The sequence below is a fragment of the Dipodomys ordii genome, unplaced genomic scaffold (assembly GCF_000151885.1).
Source record: "Dipodomys ordii isolate 6190 unplaced genomic scaffold, Dord_2.0 Scaffold51, whole genome shotgun sequence".
NCBI classification, from domain to species: domain Eukaryota; kingdom Metazoa; phylum Chordata; class Mammalia; order Rodentia; family Heteromyidae; genus Dipodomys; species Dipodomys ordii.
The window spans coordinates 4,555,985-4,575,947 of NW_012267267.1; the positions used below are offsets into that span (position 1 = coordinate 4,555,985).

The window sequence follows — 19,963 nt, forward strand, 5'->3', positions numbered from 1 at the left end:
TGAACTCTGGGCCTGGGCGCTGTCCCTCAGCTCTTCAGCTCAAGGCCAGCGCTCTACCACTTGAGCCACAGCGCCACTTCTGGCTTTTTTCTTTTTGCTTATGTGGTGCTGAGGACTACCATTGTATTTCTAAGCGTACTCTCTGCTAGTGGCATCTGAGACTTTTCTGTTTAGATATTATTCATAGATTTCATTGTATGAGATACAAAGATTTATCTCTTATGCTTCCATTCGCACCCACATTGTCTCTCCTTCCACCTAACAAAGTTTGGTTATATTAATATGACTGTAAATATTCATCTCAGGGTGACATTGTCCAAAAAGAATTATACTCACAGCAGGGTTCTGGTGGCTCACACCTGTAATCCTAGCTACTCAGGAGAGTGAGATCTGGGGATCACGATTTGAAGATATCCCTGGCAGAAAAGTCCCTGCAACTCTTATCTCCTATTAGTCATTCAAAACTGGAAATAGAGTCATGGCTCCAAATGATAGAGCACTAGCCTTGAGCACAAAAGCTCAGGAACAGAGCCCAGTCCCCTCCTCCCACCCCAGTTCAAGTCTGATGACTGAAAAAAAGAAACAGAAAAAGAAAAAGGATGATATTCATTATGTGACTTATGAAATGGTAATCCCTCTATACAACACCTTCATAATAACAAAAATTATATTTAAAATAACAAATTATATATTTAAGATCTTCCTTCTGATCATATAAAATAATATTTATCAAAATGAATTCCAGGAAATGTAAAAAAAATTCATCTCAAGTCATAAATGAGTATCTTGATTTTTTTCTTGTACAGATGTCTTGTTCTCTTATTTTTATAAAGAGACTGTCTATTCTCTCCTTAAACTTTTTTGACCAAGCTGTGAAACAGCTGCCAGGTATTAATCAGTATTTGTTTCCTTTCCCCCCTTGAACGCTACTCTTCTTTGGCACTCTGGCCATGCTTCCATTCTGGCTGGCATTTTTTTTCCTGGGATAGCCCTCTCTCTGCCCTCTGGACTCCTGCTTCCGCCCCCATTTTCCTCTCATTAGCTTATGCCTTCATGTTGTTGAGCACATCTTGAAGGAGCTTCCTCGCACAGGAGGCTTGGCATACAGTACTTCCAAATATAATGAGTCTACTCTTTTGCTCACGGCATAGCCAAATTTTAGCTAGGAAATGGTTTTCCCTCAGAAATGTAAAAAATATTACCTTCTAGTATCGAGTTCTGCTTTTGAAAAGTATGATGTTATCTAGGTGTCTTGTTTTTAACATGTCACTTATTCTCTCCCTTTTCTATTTCAAAAAATACTATTTTTATTGCTGGTGATGTAATTTATTTTAGTGCCTATCTTGAGGCTTGAACTCAAGGCCTCATGCTCTCACTTGGCTTTTTTCCCCTCAAAAAAAAGCTGATGCTCTACCACTTAAGCCATAGTTACACTTCTGGCTTTTTACTGGTTAATTAGACAAAGGAGTCTCTTGGGCTTTTCTGGCAAGGCTGGCTTCAAACCATGATCCTCAGATCTCAGCCTTCTGAGTAGCTAGGATTACAGGAATGAGCACCAGTGCCTGTGCTAACATTTCTTGATAATGTGACATGGTGTGTTTTTGTTCTTGTTTTATCCCCACATTCATCATGTTAAGCATTTGATAAGCTATTGAAATGTCAAAGCTTTTCGTTCAGCTCCAGGAAATTCTCCTATATAGTTTCTTTTATGAGTTTTTCCCTTCTACTTTCCTGGAGTCTTCTTCATCATAGTGATGATTTGAATGTTGGGTCTATACCTCTGGTCCTCTCATTTTAACTCCAATTATTTTTTGTTATCTATCTCTTTGTTGTTGTAGTAATTCTGAGAGGATTTTTTAGATAAGAAAAAAATCTTTTTACATTTTTTTCTCATTTTTGGGGTGGTTGGCTTTCATGACACTAATTTTGTCTAGTGACCTTTGACTATCTGTTCACAGGATAACTATATTATAAAATGAACTATGAAAAATGATTGAAAGTTCTGAATAAAACTAGGTTTCTTGATGGTTTTGTTTCATTCTTGAGTTGGTTGGTTTGTGTTTTGCTGGTCCTGGGGCTTGAACTCAGGGCCTGTTCTCTGTCCCTGAGCCTCTTTGTGCTCAAGGCTAGTGCTCTACCGCTTGAGGCACAGTGCCACGTCCAGCTTTTTCTGAGCAGTTTATTGGAAATAAGAGTCTCCTGGACTTTTCTGTCTGGGCTGGCTTTGAACCGTGATCCTCAGATCTCAGCCTCCTGAGTAGCTAGGATTACAGTCTTGAGCCACCGGTGTCTGGCTCATTCTTGAATTTTTAAGTAAGAATCTAGCCAATTTTCTTGGCTTGGATTTTTTTATCCTGTGAGAAATTTCAACCTTATGGAAAAGATGGTGGGGAAGGAGAAAGAGAAAGATTGATTTTCTGAAAGGTACACAAGGGATAAGGGTCAAAAATATTTCTGATCAGTATGACTTACTATACTCTTGTCCTGTGTCCAATACCTTCTAGTCCTAGATCTCTCAGGCTGTTTCTCTAGAGGTAATGCATGCTCCATTTTGCCTGGCACAAGGACCATCTGATTGCAAAGGTGAGGGTGTGAGTTGGGGTCTATGATCTGCCTCTCATGGCTCCTTTCAGAGTTAACTGGTACCTTCCGTTGCTGAGTTGTTTTATTGGCTTCCCACATCATGCAGTTAGGTTTCAAATTTCTAGGGCTTCCTATGACAGTTACTACTTGACATCTGCTTTCTATCTTGAAATTTTTTCTTGTCATCTTTCTTTTGCTCTCTTTGCAATTTTATCCCTTATTTTTATTTCTTTATTACCATTTTATTGAGGCTTTGGAAAGAGTGCATTTAAAACCATATAGCCAATCTTCATGAAAACCAGGAGCACTTTATATTTTCTTTTTGCAGTGGAAGATAAAAGCCAAGAATCATCTACAAAGTCCTATATATTGAGGTAAGTTTTCTTTTATTTACTGTCTATAAATTTATTTACTAAAAGGAATATTGATTTAAATTTTTCTATAATAATAACTTCTTTAATTTATCAAAGGAAATAGATATTTGTATCTCTTACAGTGCCTTTTTACAATGTTTTTAGGAAGAATGTCGGAAATTATTAAATATCTTCTATTGAATTGAAATTAAATATATCTATATAGACTATATAGCCTATTCCTCTCTTTCTCTCCTCTCTCTCTTTCTCTCCCCATCTTGCTCTCTGTCTCTGTCTCTGTCTGTCTGTCTCTCTCTCTCTCTCTCTGTATGTGTGTGTGTTTATTGGTAGAGGGGCTTACACTCGAGGCCTGGGCACTATCCCTTGTTTTTTTTACTCAAGACTAGTATTCTACCCCTTGAACTGCTGATCTAATTCCAGCGTTTATCTGAACTAGTTTTGAACCATGATCCTCAGAAGCTAGATCTTGAGTAGCTAGGATTACAACTGTGAGCCACTGGTGCCTGGCCTGTTTTGAGTATTGAAAACAATGTACTATCATTAGAGTGAGCACAACTTGTTTTATATAACAAACCTCTGAACAATGTAGGAGGAGGAGATGAGATCCCACAGGAAAACTGTAAACATTTGAATAGAAGCCATCACCCAACACTATGGCCTTGGTCTTGAATTCCTTGACCAAGGTATAAGTCTGGAGTCTCAGGTATGGTTTTGCAGCATTTATCTCCTTCAACTTTCCCATCGGCATCATTTTGATAGCCAGTCACATGTAGAAAACCAAACTAGGGTCAAAAATACAGCTTGATTTAGTTCAGGTTACCTTGATTGTTCTTGTATCAAAGAGGAGCAGAACTAGACAACCTTAGGGGCTCCTGTGGGTGAAAAAGCACTGAAAATGAAGTGAAGGGCCCGCGCGGGTAGGATCCAGTAGAGGCATTGTCACTTAAATGTGTTGTTAATGTAGCACAAAGCACTTCACGGGCAGAAAACAGGCCTGTGATAGACGCCCAGGACACAAACACTATTTTATCACCTGTAAAACATGAATGTTCCAGAAATATCAGAAGTTGGTCCTATGTGTGGTACAATTATTTGCATCCCATAAGGTGACAGTGCCAGCATTCGCTGAGAAGGCAGTGGGAATGGACTGGAAGAGGGTCTATAGTCCCAGCTTCGGCAGGTCCTCTGAACCAAACCAAGAAGAAATGACACCAGAATGAGGTGTGGTGGATGGTGTTCACCTTGTGCTGCTAACCTGACTTCCCTAGTGAAGCCTTCCAAGAAACTCAGGCAGAGAAATATTGTCTAGACAATAACAATCTATTTCCAAGGGTACCTATGGCTGCAATTTGCTGTGTATCTGTGAATTTCAATGATACATTTGTCCTGAAATACAGCTCAGGTACATCTAGGTTTTTGGTTTGTATTCACAGCGGATTCTTGGGAAATAATTCAAAGCAAGATAATGCTCTCGACCTTGTGACAGTCTATTGCCATCAGCTTAGAACTTTGCATTAACTTCAGGAGCTGGAAGGACTAAGCTGGTTATAGAACTGTATTCCAGGCAGAGCCAGACAGTTAAAATCCTGTTTCCAATAGGCCACAAAACACAGGTGGAGTCCTTTCAGTGGGGTAGAATAGAACTAGGAGACTCAATTGATGCTCAGTCATTGAAGATGCCAGGAACGTGTACTAGTCGGCTGGTATGTCTGCCATGGTCTACAGGACACCAGTTACAGTGATGAGCAGGTTTTTATTTCTTGGGAAACAGTATTTATGTATTTAAGGCTCCATAAATAAACATCCACTTGTAGCATATGATCTGAGCTGAACATTGTGACTCAATGTTGAAGACTTAACTGGGTAATAGCTGTTCCCAACCTCATGAGATTTACACTCTTCTGAAAGGAAGACAGTATAGCGAACAGGACTGATTGTTGGTCCCTGAGCACTAATAGAGGGAGCATCTTCCAACAGAGGGTACAGCTGAAATGTCACAGAAGAAATTTGAGGAATGCTAAGGTCAGATCACAATGAAAGCAGAAACTTCTTCCCCTGTGGTTCTAATGTTGCCTTAGAGGCTTCCTTTAAAAGCCTTAACTTTTTCACCAAGTTATCTATCTATGAACTTCTTTCCCCTCCCTCCCTCCTTCCTTCCCTCCCTTTCTTCCTTTCTTTCTTCCTTCCTTCCTTCCTTCCTTCCTTCCTTCCTTCCTTCCTTCCTTCCTTCCTTCCTTCCTTTCCTCCTTCTTCCAGACAATGCAAGGCTGAGGTTTGAACTCAGAATCTTGTGCTTTCTAGACAGATGCTCTACCATTTGAGAAACATGCACCCAGCCCTTTTTGCTTTAGTTATTTTTCAGAGAGGGTCTCAACATTTTTTGCTGGGGGCAGGGCTCAGATCACAGTCCCCCTACCTGTGTTTTAGAATGACAGACACACACACCAGGCTTATTTGTTAAGTTCATGTTGATGCATTTTGCTAACTTGTATGCTCAGGCTGGCTTAGAGCCATAATCCTTCCAATCTCCACCTCCTGTGTAGCTGGGATTACAGAAATGAAGCACTGTATCCAGTCTTAGAATCCTCTTTTTAAAATGTCTTATTGAGCCATATCTGTTTATTGCTTCTATGTTATTTTTGAATAGGATATTGTAAGCGCTATGCAAAGTTAAGATCAGAGATACTGAGGGAATATAGAGGCAGAAATGGCTTCCTAAGGCTTGGAAGGGAGTTGGGAGGGGAGTGGAGAGTAGAGTCGGCAGGCAGAGACTTCTAGGAGAGGGAAACACACATGTGAAAGTGTGGAGATACCCGAAGATGTGTTTTCCACATCCTGCTGCAGACAGATATCCCCGCTTATCGGCAAGGCTTATGTTTCAAGACCACTAACCAAAGCCTCAGCTAGCCTCCAACCCCACATGTGTCTATGCACTCCTATATATCTGGATGATAAAGTTTCACTTATGAATTCAGCATGGTAGCACATTCATACCAATAAATGATTACTCAGGACAAAATACTATAGAGTAAGTTATGTGAATATTGTTTCTCTCCTCTCTCTCATTCCCTCATTCTCTATCTCAAGCTTTTTTTTGTCCTTTTGTATTGAATTCATTTTTTATTGTGAAAATACTGAACAGAGGGGTTACAATTACATGGGCAAGGTAATAAGTACATTTCTTATCAAGCATTGTTGCCTCCTCCTTTGTTTCCCCTTCCTATCCCTTCTCATCTCCCCTGAATTTATTTTAAAGGTATGATATCAACCTATCATTAAATATCTACAATATGAGAGGAAAAAAGTCAATAATTAAGATCCAAATAATGTGCTTAAGAGGCAGAGAAGATGAGGTTCCAAGGTGGGAAGCTTCTAGCCTATGCCAAGACTTTGTCCACATGCTCCCAAGAGTCTTTGTTACTTTGGCACAAGAAAAAATAGCTCTTTCACTCTTTTATTTTACCTTTAAAAATCTTTTCTTTTTGAGACAGGATCATACTCTCTAGCCAGGTTATTCTCTCTTTTTTTTAATTGTAATTTTGCTTTCATTTTAATGAGCTCTGGGTCTTTAAAGTAGTACTTTCACATGAATAAACCCTAAGAGAGAAAAACCAGAGCCAATGACAGCATAGACTTGCTCCTTTGTGACCTCTAGCCTCCAGTTTTTCTTAATTAAAGTTTAAATGTACCATTAGACATGTAAAATGAGTACATTTGTGTATCTTCATTGCACACAATAACAAAATGCATTCTTCTCTGAAACTTAGTTTTATCCTAGAGGTATTTAATTGCACATATTAACAAACCTTATTATAAAGATAGTTGCATAATATTTTCTCTAAATAATACAACTAAATATTTTATCATCCATCCATTAATGGACATTTTTAAGTTGTTTTTGTACCTGATTGAGATAGAATATGGAACAGTAGATATAGGTTGAGTACTAATGGCTCACATCTGTAATCTTAACTACTCAAGAGGCTGAGATATGAGGATCATATTCAAAGTCAGCCTAGGCAAGAAAGTCTGCAAGACTCTTATCTCCAGTAAACTACTCAGAAAAGGCCAGAAGTGGCACAGTAGCTCAAGTGTAGAGTGCTAGCCTTGAGCACAAAAAGATTCAGGGATCGTGCCCAGGCTCTGAGTTCAAGCACAAGGACTGGCCAAAAAAAAAAAAAAATGCAAAGGAATGCATTCACGAAGAACAAAAAACAATGACACTTGAGATAGCAAGGTACTATAATGAGGAGCTACGAGAAACTTTGCTCTGGTTCAATTTTTTTTTTTTTTTGGTGGTGGGCATCAGGGTGGTCATGGTGTTTGAACTTGGTGTGAGGGCCTGGGCACTGTCCTTGAGCTCTTTATGCTCAAAGCTAGAGCTCTACCACTTTGAGCCACAGCCCCACTTCTGGTTTTCTGGTGATTAATTGGAAATAAGAGTCTCACAGACTTTCCTCCTAGGGCTGGCTTTGAATTAGGATCCTCAGTTCTCAGCCTCCTGAGTAACTAGGATTACAAGCATGAGCCACCAGCGCCCCACTGGATTCAGTCTTTTAAAGTCAAGTTCCCATTCCTTGAATGGACACCATGCTGTGGCAACCCCAGAGCCCATCAGTCTGTCACTCAGAGCCAGGGGGGGACCAGTCTTAGATTGCATGACACCTGACAATGACATGACACCAGCCACCAGTGTCCACTAGGACCAGCTTCATAGTGTTCCTGGACTCAAATTTGATGAGAAAGAATTTGACCGGCAGAGAAGAGAAAAGGCTCTCTAAAGAAACATACTTGCACAGAAATGGAAGTATAATATTATGGTATAATAATATAATATAATAATTGAAATAAGCCAAGAATTCCATGTGATGGAGGTTCTGCAAAGAGGGAAGAGACTGCTGAAGCAAAGGCTGGAAATGGAGAAATAATGAAGAGCCTCAGGTTCCATTTGCAGGTGTCCACGTAATCCTATAGAATTAGGTAGCCAATGGGCTTTCTAGCAGAGGCATGGCAAGCTGGAACTGAGTGAGAACGCGATCAGGAGGCTGACTAGAGTTAGCAGGAGAGAAACGCTGAAGGTAACAGCTGACAGCTAAGTTAAGCCTGGCTCTGCTCATGTGAGATTCCCTGGAATGCTCAGACAGCTGTGTGAGAAGGTTCCATCTCCTCCAGAGATGAGGAGACTAGTGTGGAGATGTTGGGTAACTTGTTCAGAGTCACACAGCCAGGAAATAGGAAGGCTAGAGAGTTCTTTTTTTTTTCTTTTTTAGTTTAGTTTTAAAATACAGGCCAGCTGAGCCTAGATCCTGCCATTGCCACTGAGATACCAAGGCCTAAGCCATGATGCCAAGAGGGGTCCTAACAGAATTGTAGATGCGTTTAACTGCTCCCCTCCCCCGATGCATACACATGCTCACACCAGGCTCATTTGGCTGCCACGTTGCTTCCATAAAAGAGCATGACTGTTCTTTTCTTTTTCCTTTCACGAACCCTTCTTTTTCTCACTGGCTCCCTTTAACTGGGAGGCAGTGTCCACACTTTCTTTTCTAAACACTCTTTTCGAGGTGGTTTTCCCCCGAGGCCTCATCTATCAACCTTCATGTCGATTTGACCCAAATCTCTCCTTCCCATTCCCCATTTCTCAATCACACCCCTGAAGGTCATTTTGACTTGTCTATGCTCTCATCACGTAAGGCCCCATGCCTAAAATTAAACTCATATTTTACTTCAGACCCTCCTGATGCTTTCTATTACCAGTGAACCTAGTCTTAGGAATTGAGAAGACGGTTTGGCCTGAACTGCCTTTGCCTTCACACCCTGTCAGGTGTAGATTCTTCAGCATCATCTTAGATTCATTTCCTCCCCTGTCCCATCCATTCTTCCCCGCCCCTTCCACTCACTTCAGTTCCTCTATATTGAACTCCCCACTCTGGTCAACTACCTCACCCTCTTCCTCCCTTCCCCAGCACACACAAACACTCGTGCACACATGTTCACACCTGACTCCTTCCCACCTATGGTGTGTTGATGCTGGGTCCCCTACCTAGGTTGGGCTTGAACTCAGGGCCTGAACACTGACTCTGAGCATCTTTTGCTCAAGGCTAGTACTCTGCCACTTGAACCACAGCTCCACTTCCAGCTCTTTCTGAGTAGTTTATTAGAGAGAAGAGACTCACAGACTTTTCTCCACATGCTGGCTTCGAACCTTGATCCTCAGATCTCAGCCTCCTGAGTAGCTCGGATTACAGGCTTGAGACACCAGTGCCTGGCTCCTCCTTTTATTTTCAGACTTTTACCTTAGTGACTGTTTCCTTGCTGGCTTCCAGATAGAGGTTAGAAAATATTTCCCTCCTCCAATGTTTTTTGTTTATTTTCACTATGGAAGAAGTGTCTGCTAATGTGTTATATTCTCAAAATGTTAAACCATGTAACACTTTATTGTTTTAAGATAAACACTCTTCTATCCATAAGTCTAGGTATATATTTTCCCAACAGGATAAGTTCTAATATTCACTTATAAATTATGTCTTATATGTTTTCCTATTCAGAACATCAGTGATAACATTCAATAAATCCTTGTTAATGGTTGATGCTACAAACACTTGGATTTTATACTAGATATGTCCCTATAGGCTTAATTGTTCAACAGAATATTATTTATAATATTAGTATTCTGAACACTATTCTTTTAAAAGTCTGCTTCCTTGATAGAATCAAAAATACAAATACTCTGCTGTGTATATTCAAGCTAACTAAAGTTATTATACCTTGTATGGTAATATTTTTAATTATTCTGGAAGAAAGAAAAGAAAGCCCCTGAAGGCTAACAGTTTGAAATTGAACAGGACACCCCTGGGAAAGGAGAAGGGTCATGGGTCATAGTCAAACAGACAAAAAACAATGAGGACGATTGTGCCTGAAGATGGTGTTGGTTGTGTGTTTTTTTTTTTTTTCTGGAGACAGTGTGTTGACAGTTTCCTTCCTCTAGGGTTATTGTTGTATGCCAAATGACCTGTGACAGCAAATTGATCACAAGCTTTTTCATGCAGGAGATATAATGTAGCCTTTCATACTATTACCTGAATTGCCAAATGCAGAAACTTCTCAATGGCAAATTAATGTTAGTTTAGTATGTCATTTAGTAGTGTGAAACACCACAGGCAGTTCTGGAAGCAATAATAGTATGATTCATTGATCTTCATGAAGTTTCAGGTCTCTCCTTAAATGTGATTGAAAAAAGTAATAACAAATTTGAAAAATGTTAGTCTTAAAATTAAGTGTTTAATTGTTATTTAAATAAATGAGTGTATTGACACACTTGGGTTTTGCTAAATTTGTTTCAAAATTAAGTCAAATGTTTACCCTAAGGTACCTTTGGTTATAAAAATTAATGCTAATATACTTGCTCTAACTGAAAAATGATCCGTTCTTCCAAAGAGCAAGGAACCTAAATTGGAGAAAACATGTATGGCCCATTATATTTGATGTGTAAGCATCTGTTTAAACCAGTTAACTGGTGATTTCACATGTCTAAAAAAATATCTCTTAAGTAATCTTTTGTTTATTGAATGTTGAAAATCTCTGTGTTAAAAAAATGTGGTAAAAAATACTTTCCACTGAATTTAAGAGACTAGAATTTCTCTTTTTTATTTTTAAATGTTTATTCAGTTGTTTATTTTGTGTGCATGCTAGTACTTAGACTTGAACTCAGGGCCTGAACTCAGGAGCTTTTTTTTTTATTAAGGCTAGCACCCTATTACCTGAGCCACAGCTCTACTTACAGCTTTATGCTGGTTGATTGGAGATAAGAGCCTCCTGGATTTTCTGTGCATGCTGGCTTTGAACAATGATCCTCTGATCTCATCCTCCTAAGTAACTAAGATTACAAGATTGAGTCACTGTCTCATTTTTAATGCTTTATAATAACCTTTGTTTTATTAGTTATTACATAGGAATAGCAGTAAAGAGAAGGAAATGTGGGAGTAGGGATATTAGAAAAGAGTTATTTTTCATTCTCATACTTTTATTCTCTCATAATAAGAAAGAAAAAGTGTAATACTATAAAACTGACAGGAAATGCAAGGAAATCATTCATTATAGAATGAGGAAATTTATACACATAATGCTTAGCTTAACGTTCTTTTCAGATGTTGGTCATTAGAGATAGACATCCTAAATGTATGTTTCTTTTCAATATACACATAGAAGAGTATTTAACTTTATTATTGAAAAAATGGATTGGGCAGGTTTTCTTTCTTTGATTTGTATTCATCAGTGGTGAATTTTATGTTGGATTCACTTGTTAGAAAAGTATTAAAGCCTACAAGCATGATGGCTCACACTTGCAATCCTAGCTACCCAGGGGGCTGAGATTGAAGGATCACAGATGGAAGTCAGACTGGGCAGAAAAGTCTTCCAGACTCCACCTCCAACTAATCAGCAAAAATACCAGACAGGTGCCATGCCTTGAACAGTAGAGCACCAGCCATGAGCAAAAATGCTGAATGAACTTATTAATAAAATAAATAACAATAAAAATAAAAAATAAAAAAATGTCAAATGAGAGCATGGCAACTTGAGCTCAAGCCATAGTACCTGCAAAAAAAAAAGGCGTGTGTTGGAATTTGTGGTCAGTGTAATGTTTCATGACAAGATATTATCTGAATAGACCATTCTAAAATGATTTTTAAAAGCAACAAAGTACCTATTGTCTGGTTTTTGTTTATATTTTCAGAAACAAGGAACCGGTCACATTTAGTGATTACTACAAGGCATGGTCTGAAATCGCCACATCGAAAACCACAGAGCAATACAGAAATTCATGTAAGGTGACCTAGCCATAACCTATGTGCTTTCAGTGTACATTAATCTGTGCAATATCCTCAGCTTCTGTTGCTTTTGAAGACTATAGACACATATCTGTTATTTAAGAGGGGTAAACATCTCTGTTGACTCTATGTACTAGTCATTCAACAACTAGTAATTTAGTTCCTCTTTAGGGGACTAGACTGAAATCTGATTAAAAGCCAGAAAGGCAATGGGAAAAATAAAAGGTGAGTTTCTGCTATTCCTAAGGTTTACTTAACTCCCTTTACTCTGTAAAGGAGACTTTGTGGCTGAAGGAAACTTCAATTCTAAACAAAGTTGCCTTCTGAGCCAGAAAATGTATTAAGTAGAGAATAAGAGCCTAGGGCTGTTCAGTCATATAGATCTAAAGGGAAATCAGTCATTACCATTGTGTGGTAAACACTCAGAAACTATGAAGACAGAATGGCAGAGTGGACAGCTTGCTGGTTGCACTGACGTGGATCTGTAGAATACAGTTTCATAATGCGGATCAAAGGAGGCTATGCTGAAGTGTGCTTTTGCCTGAGCCAGCCTGTGAACATGGTGCGTCTGGAAGTGAGCCGTTACTTTGTGGTTCCCATGTTCAGTGATGACTGCACAGTCCTTTCACTTTGATTGTCTGTGTTCTTCTTGACTTACATGATACTCTACAGCCATGATTTTTCTTCTCTCCTAAACACTGTTTTGCCTTTGAACAAGAAGTTCCTCCTTCAGTCCTTTCTACCCACTGCCATGTGACTGCTAAGGGCACTTTTCTAGCCAGATGACTCTTCAGAACTCTACACACACATATTACAACTGCACATTGGAAATCTTACCTATATATATTAGAGGCATGTCATATTGAAGGTGTCCCCAAATGAATAGGTCACTATCTTGGCATTGTCTTTATGAGGCCAATCCTTGAGAAGTTTTCTATCCCTTTAAATCTCTCTCTCTCTCTCTTTCTCTCTCTCTCTCCCTCTCTCTTTTTCCCACTCCCTCTCTCTCATCAGTTGTGGGCCTTGAACTCTGGGCCTGGGCACTGTCCCTGAGCTCTTCAGCTCAAGGTGAGTGCTCTACCATTTGAGCCACAGTGCCACTTCCAGTTTTCTGTTGGTTACTTGGAGATAAGAGTCTCACGGACTTTCCTTGCTTGAGCTGGCTTCAAACCATGAACCTCAGATCTCAGCCTCCTGAGTAGTTAGGATTACAGGAGTGAGCCACCAGCTCCTGGCTCTTTAATCTCTCTCTTTAAGCTTTCTTTACTCACAATATTATGAATACTTTTCTCCTCTTCTATTTTGTATGGTTAATGTACATTAATAAAGAAATGTCATGTTCTTTCAGGAAGTCAATTATGAATTTGTGATTATACTTATGCTTGTAATCCTAGCTACTCAGGAGGCTGAGATGTGAAGGTCTGTGGCTTAAGGGAAAAGAAGTCTATGAGACTTGACCACCAAAATTAACCAGCAAAAATCAGGGTGAAAGGCATAGCCCAAGTGGTACAGCACCCACTTAGCAAACATGAGGCCTTGAGTTCAAACCCCAGTATTACTCATAACAGTTGTGTGTGTGTGTGTGTGTGTGTGTGTGTGTTAGGTACACAGATTTTAGCAACTATTTCAGTATGAAGAATTTCTTTCTTTCTGATCTGAGTATATATGAATGTTTTAATTTCAAAGATATGTGATGGGCAAAGCTTAGTCCATTCAGCAAACACATTTCAACACCTGCTATAATGGAGGCACTGGAGCCTCCGTGGTCCCAGGCCAGTACCCCCCTCAATGCACAAACACGGTGACATCACTGGGCACACTTTAGGGACTGAGTCAGACAAACTCCTTCAAGTGCCAAAAAGTTATAGGTTGGCATTTGTTGGAATAATGAAGGGGCACTTAGATACTCTGAATTCCTAGAGAAAAAAATAATTATAAAAACATTGCCTAAAAGTAAGGAGATTTGGAGTGATTGTCTTACAATTCAGAGCAATTAAGAATGAAAGGAAATAATGATGATCATGAATGATAGCTTCTTTCTCATGCGAGTGTGATCTCCAAAGCCTTTCATTTTGATGCTTCTGTATCTGTTACTCGCCTAGTATGCAGCTTACCCCTCTCCATGAAGACAACAGGTTGGTAATGGTTATTTCCAGCCAAGAATTTCTTTTTTTAATACGTTTTTATTGTAAAAATACTGTACAGAGGGATTAGTTACATGAGTACATGAGCAGGGTAATGAGTACATTTCCTATCAAGCATTGTTACCTCCTTTGTTTTTCTCCTACCATCTCTTCCCTCCCACCTCCACAACTATACTCCCCCCACCACCTAAATTGTAAAGTTCATTTGCAACATAGTGTCTTGTGCATCTCATTGTTACAATGGGTCAACCTGTATCCCCATTTAAGCATTTTGTTTTTTCCTTTCCCTTCCTTGAATTAGAGAAGTGTGTATACAAGATGTAGGGCATCGACATCAAATACAGTGAAAACAGGGGTTATTCCATGGGAAGGAACATATAAAGAAATAAAAAGATCACATGGAACATTATAAATATGTTAGAAACAATAGCAAGAAAGAAAAAACCACTTGTGTCCCTATCTTGGGGTTCATTTTGCTTAACATCATTTTATCTGTTCATATGTACATAGCTTTTGACCTTTTCTGCTCGTCCCAGACAAATCAAATAAAGACTGGACAAATGGGATTGCATAAAGCTGTAGAGCTTCTGCATGGCAAAAAACATAGCTTGCAAGATCAACAGAAAGCCCACGGATTGGGAGAAGATCTTTACTAGCCATACAACAGATAAGGGTCTCATATCTAAAACATACTTGGAACTCAAAAAATTAAATCCCCCCACAAAAAATCTTCAAAGAAACCACTGCCTGATAAATAAGTGGGCTAAAGACTTAGAGAAAATTCTCTGAAGAGGAAATAAGAATGGCCAATAGACACATGAAGAAATGCTCAACCTCTCTAGCCATAAAAGAAATGCAAATCAAAACAACAGTGAGATTCCACCTCACCCCAGTTAGAATGGCTATAATCAAGAAATGTGATAACAACAGATGCTGGAGGGGATGTGGCCAAAAGGGAACCCTACTGCATTGTTGGTGGGAGTGTAAACTTGTTCAGCCACTTTGGAAACCAGTATGGAGGTTCCTCAAAAGACTCCATATAGAGCTCCCCTATGACCCAGCAATCCCACTTTTGGGCATTTACCCAAGTGATCACAAACAAGGCCATACTAAAGGTACCAGCACAACTACGTTTATTGCAGCATTATTTACCATAGCTAAGATATGGAATCAACCCAGATTCCCCTCAGTAGATGAATGGATCATATACAGTGGAATTCTATGTCTCCATCAGAAAGAATGGCATTGCCACATTTGTTAGGAAATGGAAAGAAAGACTTGGAAAAAATTATATTAAGTGAAGTAAGCCAGGCCCAGAGAAACCTAGGTCCCATGGTTTCCCTTATTTGCAATATCCAGCCAAGAATTTCTGAGATTTGGAACCTTTGTGCCAGATTTCACAACCCCTGCCCCATTCTTTCCTTGGAATTGCTATGAGAATGTTTTGAGAGCTTTACTTCAATAATAACCAATACTTAATTCAAAAAAAATAAGTGTAAACTTCACATGTGCTGCTGGCCATTTTGTCTTTTGATAGTTCAGCTGGATGAGATCTAATACTATCTTTTCTAGTGGCCTAATTTCCTGGCAATAATAAAGATGAAGCTTTTAGATTGTAGAATTCTTCAACAACTCAGAAACGAAAAAGAAAACTTCCAATAACTTCATTTTCTATGGTTACATTCTTATTTGGTAAGGTTTATTAAAGTCAATATGCATATTTTTAAATTATGATTATTATTTACTGGCTCTGGGGCTTGAACTCAGGGCCTAGGCACTGTGCTGAAGGCTAGTGCTCTACAACTTGACTCACAGCATCACTTCTGGTTTCTGGTAGTTAATTGGAGATAAGAGTCTCATAGACATTCCTGCCCAGGCTGGCTTTGAACTGAAATACTCAGATCTCAGCCTCCTGAGTAGCTAGGATTATAGGTGAGCTACTAGCACCTGGCTCAAAATCATTATCTTTTATGAACAGTGAATAAAAATATTTGATTTGGGTTAAAAACCCTTTTGATATCTTTGTATGTGATCATACTTAGGGTTTTTTTATTTTTTGGCAGGGGGTGTTGTTTCATGGTGCCAGTCCTGGGACTTGAACTCAGAGTTTGATGCTGTCCTCGAGCTTTTTTGGTCAAGACTAGCACTCTGCTTCTTGAGCCACAGCTCTATTTTTGGCTCTTTGGTGGTTAATTGGAGATAAGAGGCTCATGGACTTTCCTGCCTGGGCTCGCTTTGAATCAAAATCCCCAGATCTGGGGCTGGGAAGATGGCTCAGTGGTAGATCACTTGCCTTGCATGCATGAGGCCCTGGGTTCAATTCCTCAGCACCACATAAACAGAAAAAAAAATCCCCAGATCTCAGCTTCCTGAGTAGGTAAGATTACAGGCACAAGCCACCCGTGCCTAGCTTGGTGATGCTTTTATTTATCCACTGTTATTTAGTGAACACATAATGTATCTTGTGCACAGTAGTATATTAATCCTGTGACATGGGTATTAGTAATCTTGCCCTAGTTTACAGAAAGGAAAACAAAGAATAAGGGTTGCTATGTAGTTTACACGTGAGGCAGAGTATCATACACTAGTAAAGAAAATAACTTCCACATCCAGATCACTGGAGCTTAATCCTGGCTCTGACATTTACAATCCATGCGACATGAAGTGTATTTTGTTGTCCTTTGGGGCCTAGATTTGAATTTTCTACTGCTTGAGCTACACTCTCAGCTCTTTGGACTTCAGTTATTTTTTACATAGTATCTACCATTTTTGCCTGGGTTAACCTAGACTGTGATCATCCTATTTAAGCCTTCCAGATAGCTGGGATTGCAGGCACATTTCACCATACCTTCCTTTATTGAGATTGAGTCTCACTTTCTTTTTGCCCAGGTTGGCTGCAAATCATAATCCTCTTAAACTTTTCCTTCCAAGTAGCGGGAATTATAAGTGTACCACCAATGCTTGGCTATGATGTAAGTTTCCTAACCTCTCTGTGCCCAATTTTCTCATCTATAAAAGGCAAGTAGAATCACAACACATACCTCTTAGAGTTGATGCACTTAGAACATAACCTAGCACATAGAGCTCAAGAAATACGTCAGTTCTTAATTTTTAAAAACTGTGGTCCAGGGACATGAGCCAGATCCTTTAACTCAACATTTGTTACTCTATCATTCTATCTTGCCTTTATAATTTAACAGCAAATTATCTCACCATAGTGTGCAATTCACATTCAGACTCTGAAGTTTGCACAGGCAATCCATTTATCAATGATTTTTTGGTTCACTAGCATAGGCCCTCCTGTGGGGAAGCACACCATTAATGCACTACTCTCTGTCCATCACTGAAGAATGTCAAGTAAAAAGGTTTGGCAGGGAAGAAACAAATGCATATGGTTGTGGGAATGGCTCCTTCACAACTCATAAGGAAATGTTTATGTGAGAGGAAGAGAGTCCCTCAGACCCGTGTGCTCTACAGGACTGAGCACAGGCTTCCTTGTGTTTGTCTGCTGTCATTAGGAAAAGCCAGACAGCCTGAAGCATCATGGGGATGCTTGCTTTCACCCTAGGAGACTTTTCATTCTGCAATAACTTGAGCCAGCAGCCAGGGCAAGTGTCTCGCACATGCACTGAGAGGCAGGAGGCTGTGTGTCTGTCTCCTCTGAAGTGCTCTCAATCTTGACTGCCATTAGAACCACCCGATGAGCTGGTAAGAATCCCCCTTCTTCCCCTCCCTCCCTGCCTTCCCCCCCACCCCACCCCATAAGGGCACATGGCAGACCATTTCCCTCAGGATCTCTGGGGAGAGGACCAAATAGTCATAGGTTTTTGTTGTTGTTTTGTTTTTTATTGGTTGTGGGGCTTGAACTCTGGGCCTGGTTGCTGTCCTTCTGCTCTTCAGCTCTACCACTTGAGCCGCAGTGCCATTTCCAGTTTTCTGGTGGTTTATTGGAGATAAGAGTCTCATGAACTTTCCTGCCCAGTCTGGCTTTTAACTGCGATCCTCTGATCTCAGCCTCCTGAGTAGCTAGGATTACAGGCATGAGCACCAGTGCCTGGCTTCAGTCATGGTTCTAAAAGCTCCCCTCCCCCCCATGATCACAACATGAAGCCACAGTCGGGCAAGCTCAAATGGGAAGAAGATGATGTAGAAAGCTGGCAATTCCTCAGCCCTGTAACTAGTGAGATTACACACTTAACTCTGTATCTCATCTTTCCATTGTATTAATGGGCAAAGCTCTTCTCTACATTAAGTTGCTCAGTGATTAGCATGAGAGAAAAAGTGTGAAAAGGAAAGATTACATTTTCAGTTTTGTCGAGCATGATGGAGACTGCCAATGAAGACCTGCTGAGACCAATTGGTGCTATGGAAAGTCCAGCAAGGGTGGAGGTGAAGGGTGATCTCAGGCCAACTTCCAGAGATGTGTGTCCCCAAAACAACATGCAAGGTCTGAGGTTTGAACCCCAGCACCACAAAAACTAATAATATCAACAAAACTCAGAGCGAAAGGCATGACTGATAATCTTCAAAACAAACAGCAGACAAAGAAGAACCACATATTCAAGAAATGAGAGAACGATTTTATACTACCACAGATTATAAAACAAACAAGGACAAGCTTTGTAGTGATAAAAGAATTTCAACTTCCAGGGATTGGGAATGTGGCTTAGTGGTAAAGTGTTTGCCTAACATGCATGAAGCCCTGGGTTCAATTCCTCAGTACTGCATAAACAGAAAAGGCCAGAAATGGCGCTGTGGCTCAAGTGGTAGAGTGTTGCCTTGAGCAAAAGAAGCTCAAGGACAGTGTCCAGGCCCTGAGTTCAAGCCCCAGGACTAGCAAAAAAGGAAAAAAGAAAAAAAAAGAATTTCAGCTTCTAGAAACTCGGCTAAAATTTCACTGGCCCTCCTTCCTTCTATATAGTCCCTCCAATTAACATTCATTGAGCATCTGGACCTAAACAATTGTCCCTAATTATTGTGTTGGTAACATGAAGACATGGAAAGCTTCTTGAGTAGGTTGGAGACAAATGAGTAAAAAACAAAAACAAATAGAATAAAATATGAAATTATATAAATACTGTGGGTTTTTTCATCTCAGATGGCAGAGAAAGCATGAGTCCATGATGTCCGACAATGGGACTACTCAGGAGCAATGATTGTGACACTTTGGGTTCATACTTTGGGGACAAGGAAGAGGTGGCCTGGTATACATACTCAAATATTAGATATAAGAAAGGCAATCCCTCAGGGCTGGGAATGTGGCTTAGTGGTAGAATGCTTGCCTAGCGTACATGAAGCCCTGGATTCAATTCCCCAGTACCACATAGACAGAAAAAGCCAGAAGTGCTGCTGTGGCTCAAGTGGTAGAGCTAGCCTTGAGCAAAAGAAGCTTAGGGACAGTGCCCAGCCTCAGAACTCAAGCCGCAGAACTGGTACACACACACACACACACACACACACTCACACACACACGTGCACACACACACACACATGCACACAGGGAATTCCAAAATAATTAAGGAAATAATACGAAGTATCCTTGAATAGAAAACTCAAAAAGAAATCACAGTCACAAAATACTATATTTTACATTTTAGCCCAGCACAGTGGAGATTCCCAGGTTTCTGTGTACACTGGGTGAAAACTTATTTCACTTGTGTTAAGCATGTAGTAAGGATTCAACTAATGTTAGTTATGATAATAATCTAAAGGATATAATGATCCATCACAAAGAACCCAAGGATCTCACATTTGCTTTTGTAATGCATTCCTTTATCATATTAAGCCTATAAGAATATACTCTTGCCAGGCACCAGTTGCTCACACCCTTAATTCTAGCTACTCAGGAGGCTGAGATCTGAGGGCTGTGATTTGAAGCCAGCTTGGGCAGAAAATCCCCCTGAGACTCTTATCTCCAGTTAATCACTCAAAAACTGGAAGTGGCTCAGGGACAGCACCCAGGCTCTGAGTTCAAGCCTCATGACCATTTTTTCATTCATTTATTCATTTTTTGTATGTGTATATGTATTTGTGT

At 39.9% G+C, this 19,963-nt stretch overlaps 1 protein-coding gene across 5 annotated transcripts in view; it reads left to right on the forward strand.

The window, feature by feature from the left end:
• The window catches only part of Ube2u (ubiquitin-conjugating enzyme E2U (putative)), a 59,938-nt gene that overhangs the window by 16,870 nt on the left and 23,105 nt on the right, over positions 1-19,963 (forward strand). For all 5 annotated transcript variants that reach the window (XR_001175220.1, XM_013020562.1, XM_013020563.1 and 2 more), the window contains 2 exons: positions 2,912-2,957; positions 11,692-11,780. Coding sequence is in view for 4 of the 5 variants with exons in the window: in XM_013020562.1 (XP_012876016.1) it covers positions 2,912-2,957; positions 11,692-11,780 (135 nt within the window). In the remaining variant the exon portion in view is untranslated. The remainder of the gene's footprint in view (positions 1-2,911; positions 2,958-11,691; positions 11,781-19,963) is intronic.